Consider the following 13,041-nt stretch of genomic DNA (forward strand, 5'->3'; position numbering starts at 1 on the left):
CAGCGGGGCGTGTTTCTCACTCGACGAACCCCACGAGCGGAAGGGATGACGGGCGCTCGCACACGGCGCAAGTCGGCCACACGTTCCCGACGCCTGCGGACTCGATTCGCATTGCGTGTTGCCGCCCCCTTTCACCAAAGGGGGGACAGGCCGCGTCTGAGAGGTCCTTCCGTTCCCGCCGCTCGGGTCCCTTGTCCTGCGACACCTTCGCGGGCGTCGCCGCGAAAGCTGGGTGAGAGAGATCCAGGTGCGCAATCCTCACGTCTTCCACGCGTCGTTCCTTCTCGTCGCTCTCATACCTTTCACCCCCTCCGATCTCCCTAACATCTCTCTCCCTTCCAATCGCTTTTTTTGAGCCGCTCTCCATCTCTCTCCCGAGAGAGTAAGAACACGCGCACACAAATTGAGAACCAGAAATGTGCAGCGGACCGAATATTTTCACACACGAGTCGCGAAGGTTTGCCAAATTCGATTTCTGCTTCTTGTTTAAGATTAATTGGAAACGATAAAGGATAAATTGTGAGACGACAGCTGCCTGAATTTACAGATATACAGAGTAACATATATACAAGAATAAAAAAATATACTAATTAATATTAGTATTACATAGTTAATAGTAAAAAAAGAGATCTAATATTGAAGATTAAATTGTTTATGTTTTAATCTGGTTTCAATCTTTTCAAATCTTAAAAAATCAATATCTTTTATATTGATGATTATTTTTATAATTTTTATTTATAATTTTTATAATAAAATTTGGCTATTAATTTCAAAACTACGACAATAATTTAAAAATTAAAAAAAATTTTATGCCAGAATTATGTAGAAAAGAAAAAAAAATGTGCGTATTTAAAATTAAATGTTTTTATAAATAAAAGAATAGATGTGATAAATAAAAGAATAGCAGATGTGTTTAATGAACAATTATTAATGTATTATAACAAATTTTGAATCTTTATATATGTATATTCATGTAAAATATATGTTTAATAATAAAATGAATAGAAATAAATAAATATTACAAAAAGATATAAATTATCAAATTATATCTAAATTGCTAAATATTACAAAAACTGTTTTTGCTCCACACTTACAGATAAATAAAAAAATTTCATGATTTGCATAATAATTTGTTAAATATGATTACGTCAAAATTTCGCATTTACTTCGAAAGGTATAATTACATTATTTAATATCGTTCTTATGCAACGATAATAGCAGTTTAATTATTTTGATCAAGGTTTAAGCAAACTTTATCAAGATTATACAACAGACTCGAGAGAACTTTTCAAAGATAGATAAGAAAGTGTACACAATTACTTACCGATAGAAACGTCGCAGGTAAATGATAAATTAATATCGTTATAATTACGATGTAGCATTATTCAGTTACAGATGTGATGCAGAACGAGACGACAAGTTATCTACAGTGCATTTCCTGTATACGAATGTATTCGATAAAAATTGCCATGAAAGTTGCCTTCGGCTTAGTAGTTTAATTAATTTTCAAAATAATCGCTGACTATTGCATATCCGCTGTCATAGTGCAAATGGAAAGGCCGCTTCTTTTATTTATTTTTTTTTTTGTAAACATGCGATATAAATCATTCACTAAAAACGCGACGATTAAATTGGCAATTTATTCTTATCTGATTACATTCATTTCATCTTGTTATCTTGACACGCAATCAATTCAATAAGTAACGAAGACAAAAGACAGAAAGTGCAAAGTAGCTTAAATGCGTGAGAAAGACTTGGAATAATGCAATATTAATGAGAGGAACCGTAATATAATAAGAGCAGTCTGCTGATTTTATAAAAGTCCTTATAAAAAATTGAATTTGGAATTATATAAAATGTATTGTTTGTAGAATAAATATGTACCAAATACAAAATTAAAAAATTTTAACAATAATAACAATAAATAATAAATATTATCATATTTCTTCCTCAATTACTTTGTTATTAAAATTATTTTTTGTTTATATTTCATAACTTTTAAAAGTAATATTAAAATAAATGACGTATACCACAAAGTTGAACGGTAATTAGCATTACGCTTTTTAATTTTTTTTCTATTAATTACTTCGTAATTAACGTAGTGAAACAGAATTGTCTTTTTTGAAATAAACTTTGAAAAATTAATTTGTGTTACAAGATTTTCCAAATTTTTGCTTCTTCTAAAATATATTTTTTTTATCTATACTCCTCGAGCTATAATATATGATACTCTTTTTCTCAATGTTTCACTTATTAGAAAAATATCACGTTTTGCACTTATTATTTCGTAGACGAGAAATATGCTTCCGCAAAAGGATACGATGGTATAAACAAAAAGTCCATATAATAAATATATTATTTATTTAACTTCTATATTATTATAATAATAATCAGTTGCAGTATATTTAATTTATACTTATAAAGAAACGATCCAAACTGTCTTTCATTGATTTTGATTTTGAAGAATTGCAGAACAGCAAAAAATAAGACATGTATCTTTTTATCTATGGATGCTTTCTTGTAATTAAGATTAAGACAAACCTTATATATTTTTATTTTAATCAAATATCGATTAAAATTGTATATAATATAATGAAAAAAATCTTTCAAGAGAAAAATGTTACGATACGTGTTTACGCTTTTGCAATTATGTATTTGTTGAAAAAAAATTTTTTTTAATATATTCCCGCTTCTCTCCCATTATTATAAATTAAGGTTGACTCGCGAACGGTTGTTCTAACTTTTAAATATACACATGGAAAAGGACATATAAAAATACATGTGTCTTATTTTTAACTGTTATAATAAAACTCATTAAAATCGATGAGAGACCGTTCCAATTGTTTCTTCAATAATCAATAATCAATATAACATAATCAAGATTTGACTTGGGTGCGACATAAAGCGTCTTTGCATATGTCTTTGTATATGGCATTGCATATGTGTGATTCTGTCGAATAATATATCTCTGTATGTATTATATCGAATCAAAGGCACAATTGGTGTTTTTGAACAAACAACAGTAATTGACCTACATGTTCCTTCGTCGTTTTCTAATTGCGATTCTACTCTGTTTCGAATTCAGCAAAAATCGTCAATTCTAAAATATCAAAATTATCCCCAAGACTTTGAAAGAATGAACGAATGAATTATGTTGGCGAGAAGTCACATCGCAATTTTATCATCAGAGCGTCATAATTGTCTTCTGTGTACGATTGCTATTCTAGAAATCGAGAAATCGAGATTGCTATTCTAAAAATCGAGATAACGTCGTTTTAATGTAGGCCGAATCGTTTTAGATGTATCTTTCAACAATAGTTAATGTTAAATTACAAATTTACGTTCAAGAATCTAAATTGGCACTTAATTCGTTTCTGTACTCGGCGAAGATGAATATGAACTCGAAGACCCATGCAATTTACAACGAAATGACGCATGACTCTATTTTATTGACCGTCGTTGCGGTTGCAGACGCGTTACATCTGATCTGGACGTTGGTTCGGCTTAAACCTCGACCTTATAAGGTGAACCGGGGATGTGATCGTCACCCCACTTGACGATCACGATGTACTCGCCCCGCTCGCGCACCAGGTAACTCACGTTGTAATTGTTTCGGCCTGTGTGCTTTACGAAGACCTCCTCACATGGTCCTTTGGGCCCGTACACACCCACATAGAGAATATTATTACCTGTAATTATGACATTTATTAACAATTTCAAGTAATTACTCGAAAAGTTAATGAACGCTAGTTGCACATTGTTTATTATAAATTATCATCTAGATTTACTCATTAAAATATATAAAATATATAAATACACTGCCTAAAACTTTTAGACTGTTAAATATCATTCTGAAGAGTGAAATCTCACTCTTAAAGATTGAAAACTGAACTACTCTTTTTCAAGACTAGCTCAATTTTCACTCTTTAAAGTAAGAATTCATTCTAAAGAAATTAGAGTGAAATGTAATCAATAAGTTAACGATGCTTAATTATGAGAAATATATTTTTATATATTTATATGAATCGATAACAGACGAGATTGCGATTACATACCAGCGTCTCCCGCATGCACAGTAAATTGATTTTGTTTTCCTAAGTAAGCTTTCTTGAGGCCCATGCCTTTACTCGTCACCTTGCCCGCATCAGATTTAAACAATGGCAATACCGGTCCAGTCTGCTTGCTTTTCGATATCTTTTGCACGGTCTCTACAACGATCGAGCTTGTCTCTTGCGCGCCTCTCTCCGCCAAATCCGCGCCTGGAATAGACAGTATTTATTTTTTCCAATGCCGCTCTTTAAGTTTTGTTGCATAATTTATAAATTAATCTAACATTTTTAAAATACAATAATTTAAAAATTGTATTCTTAGACTTGGAATGTTAGAATAAGTTAGAAATTAATGTATACTTGGAATATTAGAATAAGTTATGCATTATTGCAAATACATAAAGAATACGTACCTGTGCAAGGAACCTTGTACGGTGAACCGACGATGTGGTAGCCGTTGTATTTGATGCTGATATAATAATCGCCTGGTACCAAAGGCGTGTACCTGACCTTATAACCCTCCTCGACTTCAGTACAGTCCATAGCGACCTTGCTGGGTCCATCCACAGTAACTCCCAGCGCTCCGCTACCCGCATTGCAGGTATCGATGATGAAATCGGTTTTTTGACCGGTCTTGATCTCCTTTAGACCATTGCCATAGGCGTGCAACGCCGCTGGATCAGCATCCACTTTACCAACTTTGACACGATATGGACTACCCGATATATGCACTCCGTTGAACTTGAGATGGATTTGATGGATGCCATTCTCCGTCGGCATGAATCTTACCGAATATGTGTCCGCATCAATACTCTGGATGAAGCAATCATCCTGAGTGCCGCTTGGTGATACAAGCTGAAAGGATAATTAATGCAACTCAGAAGATCAATTTTTAACCCTTAACTATAACCCTTAAGCTATAAAAATTACACCTAAGTTTTAAACTTTAAAGTAAGCGTTCTGTTTGAAGTACAGAATACAAATGAACATCCGTCTTACAACCACTAATAGAAAAAGGTTATAAAGTTTTTCAAAAATTCATCTTCACATGAAACTTATTAAAGTTTGTTTTTGAGAATCTTTAGTGAACTTTCTTATAAATAACGTATGAGTTAATAGGGTAATGAGCGTTTAACTTTTCATCGTATAAAAATAATTTCCATAATTTGTTTCTTCTCATCAAAATTTGTGAGCATTCCTTATCAATTTGATAATTTTTTATTATTATTTTTAATTACAGAAAATTTATTTTGATATTATTTGTATTATTTTGTATCATGTTTACATATGCTGTACACAATATATATATCCAATACAAATACGAAACAAATTAAATAATTAGCGGAGTCAAAATGGCACAAGTTCTAGTATCGAATTATGCATTGTTTATAAATACAAAATCTTTTCTCGATATTTTATATTATAAATACAAAATCTTGTCTTGATTATTGCATATTTCAAAGCATTTAGTTTCTTTCTATATAAAAATGTTGTGCTACTTCGTACGTGGACTCGTGTCCAAAGGTTAGGTACTATATCACATATGACATCATATGACTCAATGTTTTTCTAGTGGATCGTTGAGTCGCAAAAAGCCGAGTTGAAGAAAATAAAACAGCACGACTTTCAAACGAGCGACCACCAAGAGGTACCCTTTCGAGGATGACGGAAACATTACCACTTTGTGTCGAAATCTTCCATCTGACTCATCCAGCTATGTGCATGTGGCGATCAGTAAAAATACGTTCGCGATCCCACCTACGCGGTCTGATGTGGTGGCGACTATTTCACAAGCGCGCGAGTTATTTACGGCGTTCCTCCTCTCTTTCGCAAAGAGATATATCGTGATGAGTTAAACTCGCGAAAGTCACTCCTCGAAGGACCTCGTTACCAGTGAGGAAAGGGCGATTTTACCTTTCCATCCAGTTCACCCTTGGCACCGTTCTTGCGCACCAAGAAGGTGCATGGCTTGTCGGGCTGCACTCCACTTTCGGGAAACTGTGCGACCTCGAGTTTGTGTGCATCGCCCATCGCCGGTGAGATGTAAACCTTGTGCGGCGAGTCAGGGATGTGCTGATCGTTGAACTTGATTCCCACCCTATATTCACCTGAAAACAAGCAATGCACATTTTAATAAATTAGTGGGTTAATATAGAATTGCTAGTATAAGGCTTTTTAAATAGTAAGCACATAGTCCCCCATATTTTCAAGAAAATATAACATAACGCATAATCAATTCTGATTTATATTTTTTTGTTTATTTAATGTTCCATTTCAATCAATATAAATTTTAATCTTGGTTCAACTTTTCATTTTTTTTTCTAGTTCTAAGAATTAAAAAAAGATGAAGAGCAAGTTGAATCGAGATTAAAGTTAATCTTCATCACTGGTAGAAACGGACATTTAATTAAAAATTGACTCTTAAAGGAGTAATAGTTTTTGTTTTGAAATATTTTATATAATATAATATAGTAAAGAAAAATAAAATAACTAAAATATATCGTAGACTGTTACTTCAAAATTATTAATAAATAAAAATTATTAAAAAATAAAATTTATGTGAAAATTGAGGATATCTATAAAGTAGCCATGTTCATTATTTCCGAATGAAACACGATGGCTAAATAAATCACGGAACGTTCAAAGCGAACTGTGTTTTCAACAAATCAGAAGGAAAAGTTCAGGGAAATCCATCCAAGGATCGAACTAACCATCGCCTTGTTGAGACTCCTGTGACTCGTTTCCGGTCAGGACGATCTGCGTGGTGGCTGTGAAGGTAGCCATCGACCCCGGACTACGTCACGGATTTCGCCGAAAATGAAAATCCAACGTGAAGGAAACACGTGGAGTCTTGGCGGGCGAAACAAACGAGGAGGAAATCAGGAATAGTTGGAAGGATTCGATCGAGGAAGGGGAATGGAAAGCGCAAGAGAAAAAAGAAAAGGAGCGAAGAGGAAGTAAAAGAGTGGAAAAGAAAAAAAGAGACGAACGATCGCAGCTGTAACCGAAGGTTGGTCGCGTACCACTACTTTTCCTCAGGTCGATCCTGATCTCGATTCGTCGGCGAGCTTTCTCCCCCCCCTCATTCCTCACACCCCCGTTTCTGTTTTGCTCGCGCCCCCGTACCCCCATCTGTCTCCCCACCGCATCAAAATCCGCTCCTACAGGATCCAAATATAACCATCGCGTGCTAATCTGCGTCCAGCCACAAGTAGCCAACTGCGGGGCCAAAATATGGATTCGCCTTAACAAATATAGACGGTGATATTTCGGGAATCGAGAAGAGAGAGAGGGGAGGAGAGAGAGAGAGAGAGAGAGAGAGAAAGAGAAAGAGAGCTGAACAATCAACAGAACAGGAGAGAGGGGTTGGATGATAATGGATCAATGAACAGTCGAGTCGGATTCATTAACACTTTGTGGATGACCAATATTGATCTACGTTCGTAACTATAGTGCACATGTAAATCCGACCGCGTGTAAATACATGGCATTCCAATATTAACAGAAAACTTACAATAATAATTATACTTAGATGAATTAAAATTTGTTAAAAATTTGCAAAAATCAGTGACTACAACACAGATACTTAAGACTAAAAAAAGGTACATTGTCTACTTTATCAAGTCATTTATGGTCTTAATATAAAAAAAATACTTTGACAAAATATTTTATATATCAAATTATATTTAAAAAATATTATTAATTGTTTAAGATTAAAAATACTATGCAATCATGAAACAATCGTAGAATAATTGTTAGAAAAAAGATAGCTAAAAAAAGATGTCAACTCCCAAAAAATTTTGGAAATTGATAACATTCTATTTTTTTTACTTTATAGAATTTTTGTAAGTAGAGTAACATTTCGTTTTACATTCTAAGAAATATTTAAGTATAATTTAATTATCGCGTGATTAAACCCAACGAACGCCCATCATGGGTGATTTAGTTCGTGTGAATATCGTTGGCAATCCATAAAATTCGTACGGATAATTTTGGAACGCTCGTGAGTCATTCGGCCAACAGTACGCAATCGATTAGACGCGTGCGGCGAATAATCTATCAAAGTGTAAAGTATGCATAAATATCGTTTAACAGAATTTATTTAACGAATAAATTTATAAATACTTAGGAATCGATATTACCGTCTTTCAAAGCGCAAATTATCTTCAATTAGATTCATACTAGTTAAGAATGGATTGGCAAAAGTCCATCTTTACACTATATTGTAACATTTTATGGATACTTCAAATGATTGGTAATTCGTAAATATTACAGTTCCGAATTAGGTTAGAAACGTACAATTTGCGCGTGCAATGACTTTAAACACAAATGTTGCTTCATTTTTCATAGAATTTTGTGGCCACTGGCAGAAGAGAAATACAAGGACCATGATCTTCTTTAGATCCAGAAGTATTTTTTTAATTTTAAGAACTTCTAAATATAGAAATCATAGATCCTATTATATTATTCTTTTTTTGTGTTAATGTAATTCTAAATAAATTGTTTTATAAATTACATTAAATAATATACATAAGTAATATACATTTAAATAATATTTTTTTTAATATAATAATTCGAGGCATTGAATGGCCTGCTGCTCGGTGCGATTGTAAATTTGGATTCAATCCTACATGCGTCCACATACACGAGTTTTCATCGCGAAGGAGCTGAAAATGACTCCACTTGATGATTAAGACACCTTTTACTAGCGCCGTTCGAATTCAGCGTTAAACTGTATTCCATCAAATATATATATCAAATATATCTCCCGTATTGAACTTTTCATATTTGACTTTAAAAAATTTTCGCTTGCAGCGAATCAATGATCATTTCCTTGACAAATTTCTGAATCCGCCAATGGCTATGGCGACGATAGCTACCGCATAAGCAAAAAGAGAACACACTCATAGCTTACCAGGTTCACTAACGACGTAGCTAACGTAACAACTGCCGTCCTTGCGATCTTTGAAATCTATTTGTGCCTTGCTAGGCCCCTCGACGGAGACAGCAAGAGTACCCGCGCCCGCTTCTCTGGTCCAGATGTTGAATTCGCATGGTTCGCCTTGCTCTCCCCTTTCTAGACCGGGTCCACCTGCGTGAACTCTGTGCGCACCACCGTCCCTAAGCGGACCTACGGTAAACTGGAAAGGCGAGCCAGGGATGTGCATGGACTTGTAACGCACGGATACCGTGTGCACGCCCAGCTCCTTAGGCACGAATGCTACCGCGTAGATGCCATCCTCGGCTTCCTTGATCTCAGCATCTTCAGTGACACCACCGGGTGACGTGACAGTGGCGGCGAGATCAAAGGACGTGATACCAGGCATCTTAAAGGTCAATTTGCATTGGTTGCCGACCTCGGTAATTGGCACAGCCTCTCGCTGTCTTTGAATCTTCTCTCTCTGTCGGTTGCTACCCTCTCCGCTAACTTTAACGGTGAATGGTGAGCCCTCGACGTGATGGTCCGCAAACTTCAAATTCATGATGTAATAACCAGGCTCGGTGGGCTTATAGGAGATGTTAAGAGTGCCGTCCTCGTTGTCCTTGCATTGGATCTCGGCTTTGCTCGGGCCTTCCATCGAAAGGGAGAGACCACCAAAACCAGCATTCCTCGTATCAATCGAGAATTTGTTTTCCACATGGGTCTTACCCTCCTTCAGACCGGGACCGGAAACTTTAACTTTCTTTGCATCACCGACCTCGCGATCCTTCACGTCGATCTTGAAAGGGGAATTCGGTATGTGCTTGCCCATTCTCTTCACGCTCACGATGTGCTCGCCTGCTTCACGTGGCGTAAACGACACACACATGTTACCGCTTCCCGGCATCTTCTTTAGGAAACACGGCTCCTCCAGACCGCTGGGTGCCGTGATAGATGCATTTAGAGATTTGATATCAGCATCGGACACCTTACCCGGCAGCTGCACTTCGCTAGAAGAACCTACAGAGATCTGATTTCTCTTACGACCCTCGCCTAAAAACGACAAATTTTTAATTGTTTTAATTTTTTCATTATAAAAAAGTAAAAATCAAAATTTTAGAAACAAGGAGTTATAGAGATACAATAATATATTAATATATACATAATATATTAATATATATTAACAAAAAATTCAAAATATTATTAGAATAGTAATAATAAATTCTTATTTAATAGCTTCAGTCCTTCAGGTTTATAAGAAATAAAAATTAAAACACTCTTGTGCGTACGAGATGAGATTTGAAACCGAGATCACTTGTAACATTCGAGAACGATACTGATCTAGCATAACGAGATTGAAATTGTTTAAAATTCTCGTCGAGATCTCGTCAATTTTTTACAAATGTTTAAAGTTGTCTCACCATTTCATTTTATTCACATTAGTTTTATTTACAAATAGCACATAACAAAAAACATGTCGTTTATGACATCACGATTTAATATAGTCGTGGCGACTATCTCAGAATCATTGATATAAATTATATATTAAAATCTTATTCTTCATATTATTTTAGGAATAATGGTAAGATAGAAGTACCCAGTTATGTAATATACAGTAATATACTTTTTTGTAAAAAAAAATTTTAATAAATACATTCATTTACAAATAAAACTATTTCTTTTGCATTTGTTAAACTATTTTTTGCTAATCTCGTTGAGATCTCGTTAAGATTCGAGATCAAAATGCTTGTTTCAAGCATTGAATTCAAGATTTTTCGAGATTGCAGAAATCTCGTCTTATCTCATTTCGTACGAATCTCTAATCCACTTACCCGTAATTTTGGCGACAAAAGGACTGCCTCTGATATGCTTATCGCCAAATTTAACGGTAATTTTGTATTCTCCGGGTGCGGTAGGTAGGTAAGATACCGATACCGTGCCATCCTTATTGTCGTGACAGCTTATTTCGGCTTTACTGGGCCCTTCGACAGCCAACGAAAGACCACCCGCACCGGCACCTTTCGTCGAGATGGTGAAGTTTCCAGGTTCACCGCAAACACCATAAACCAAACCTGGTCCATACGCTGTTACATATCCACTCGCCAAAGAATCGACATGGAATTTGTAGGGAGAACCTATCAAAATCGTATGTTACACATATATAGACGAACATTTGTTTATAATAAATAATTTAGTTATAGTTTTGTTAAAAAAGAAAGTAAAAGAGAGATTACCTGAAAAAATTTGATATTTATATAATTACTTGTGAAATTATAATTTTAATCTAAATATCGATTTAATGAAATATTACAATAATATATAAAATAATATATAAAAAATGTTTTTTTATTTGAGAGAAGGTAATTGGAAAATATTATGTTTAATGATGGTCAGGGCGCGTGAAGTAAATTAATTTGTCAGACGGGGAGATTTATTATTAGCGTAAATTGGCGCTCGTAAGATCCATTACACGGGGAATGAAATTTCATATAGCTTCTGTGTTTCAGGATCGTATGGATCATACATGCATCGTACATTAGTACGTTATTCTTGGAATGTTCTGTGAACCTTCTGTGATCGATCGCACGGCGATTGCGTAATCGCTGTTAATTTGCGAGATGAATGGATTAACTTACCCTGGACGTGTTCACCGTTAAATTTCACATAAATCTCATGAAGGCCCTCTTCCCTCGGCTCGTACTTGATAGATACCGTACCATCATGATTGTCCTCGATAACTGGCTTATCCACGTTTCCGCTAGGCATCTTCACTTCAGCTAAAAACAAGTGGCGTTCATCAGGCATATCTCAAGGACATCCGCGCGACATAGTTTTCTCGAGCGCGCCACGATTGGTTGGCACTGATGTACAAAATTGCAGCTTTCGCACCCAAACAAGATTTCATATCAAAAATAACTACTTAATGTTTGTGTTTGTCATCTCTCGGTTTCATATTCAAAGATATACAGTAATTCGCACATAAATAATATTCCTCGAAAATAGAAAGATATATTTTTTGTCCTAACAGGTTTTAATAATTAAGTTAAACTTATTTGGTAATTGCATCTTAAAATGTATAGAAACGATTATTAATTTGAGTATATATCTTGAAAATTTGCAAAATTATATATAATAAAAAAAAAAAAAGAAAAGAAGGAAATGATAAGCCGATATTTTTTTCGATCAGAGATGCATATCAGAAAAAGTTGTGTTACATACGAAATTCACACACACCGTGCAGATTTATTAAGTATTTAATTTTTAAGTATTTACAAATTTGGGGTGGATAATGTAAAATAATTTTTCGATTACTGATAATACGATTCCGAAATATGATAAATTACAAGTCATTTTAAATATTATGTGCTGAATTAGTTGAAGATAAATTGAGAAAGCTCTTGAAGACAAAACCTTTTTTCGTGTCGACGTAAAAAATGCTCTGGAAGATGAGCGGGGCAAAATCAAGCCCAGGTCCTGGAACTTCCTTCTTTTCTTGAACGCTCTTAGCGTAGCAGATCGGTCCGCGCGCAGGGCAGTTGAATTCGCTGAAGAATACGCTCTTCAACCAAGCTTTATAAAAGGTCGATACCTCCTGCCACGTGGCTGGTATTTCCGGTTCTCTATCTCCCCAAAACATATCTCCAACGAGTACACTTCAGAATCACGAGAATTTCCGTTGAAGCACTTGATGAACTATCGTTATTCTGATCGTGCGATTGCACGATCTTTTTATTCTAAATCGTCGCAAAAATTAATCGCGTTTTTTTTAAACGAAAGAAAAATTTCGTTGAGAAAATTTATTCTATGTTAATATTATTCTATGTTGTCAAAAGAGTAACAACGTACTTTATTTCTATATTATATATATAGAAATATATATATAAAATGAGACACTGCAAACAATTTTCTTTTACATTTGATTTTCTCTGCGTAAAATAAAGATAGAATCTGTCTACAAATCTAAAATAAAAAAAAAATATAAAAACCGTTTTTATTAAAATAAATTCCGATAAAAAATTGATTTGTATACTGCAATCCAAGTGCAATCAGTGTCTTCATATATGTGCGTAA

The 13,041-nt window shown here is 34.8% G+C and overlaps 1 protein-coding gene across 4 annotated transcripts in view; it reads right to left on the minus strand.

Moving 5' to 3' along the window:
* Positions 1 to 3,504: 3,504 nt before the first annotated feature.
* Positions 3,505 to 13,041, minus strand: part of LOC105623131 (filamin-A) — a 51,485-nt gene continuing 41,948 nt past the window's right edge. For all 4 annotated transcript variants that reach the window (XM_012204531.1, XM_012204530.1, XM_012204529.1 and 1 more), the window contains 7 exons: positions 11,607 to 11,747; positions 10,803 to 11,105; positions 8,965 to 10,023; positions 5,964 to 6,157; positions 4,463 to 4,904; positions 4,056 to 4,259; positions 3,505 to 3,689 (listed from right to left, as the gene is read on the minus strand). In XM_012204531.1, coding sequence (XP_012059921.1) covers positions 3,505 to 3,689; positions 4,056 to 4,259; positions 4,463 to 4,904; positions 5,964 to 6,157; positions 8,965 to 10,023; positions 10,803 to 11,105; positions 11,607 to 11,747 — 2,528 coding nt within the window. The remainder of the gene's footprint in view (positions 3,690 to 4,055; positions 4,260 to 4,462; positions 4,905 to 5,963; positions 6,158 to 8,964; positions 10,024 to 10,802; positions 11,106 to 11,606; positions 11,748 to 13,041) is intronic.

The sequence above is a fragment of the Atta cephalotes genome, assembly GCF_000143395.1.
Source record: "Atta cephalotes unplaced genomic scaffold scaffold00054, whole genome shotgun sequence".
Taxonomy (NCBI): Eukaryota; Metazoa; Arthropoda; class Insecta; order Hymenoptera; family Formicidae; genus Atta; species Atta cephalotes.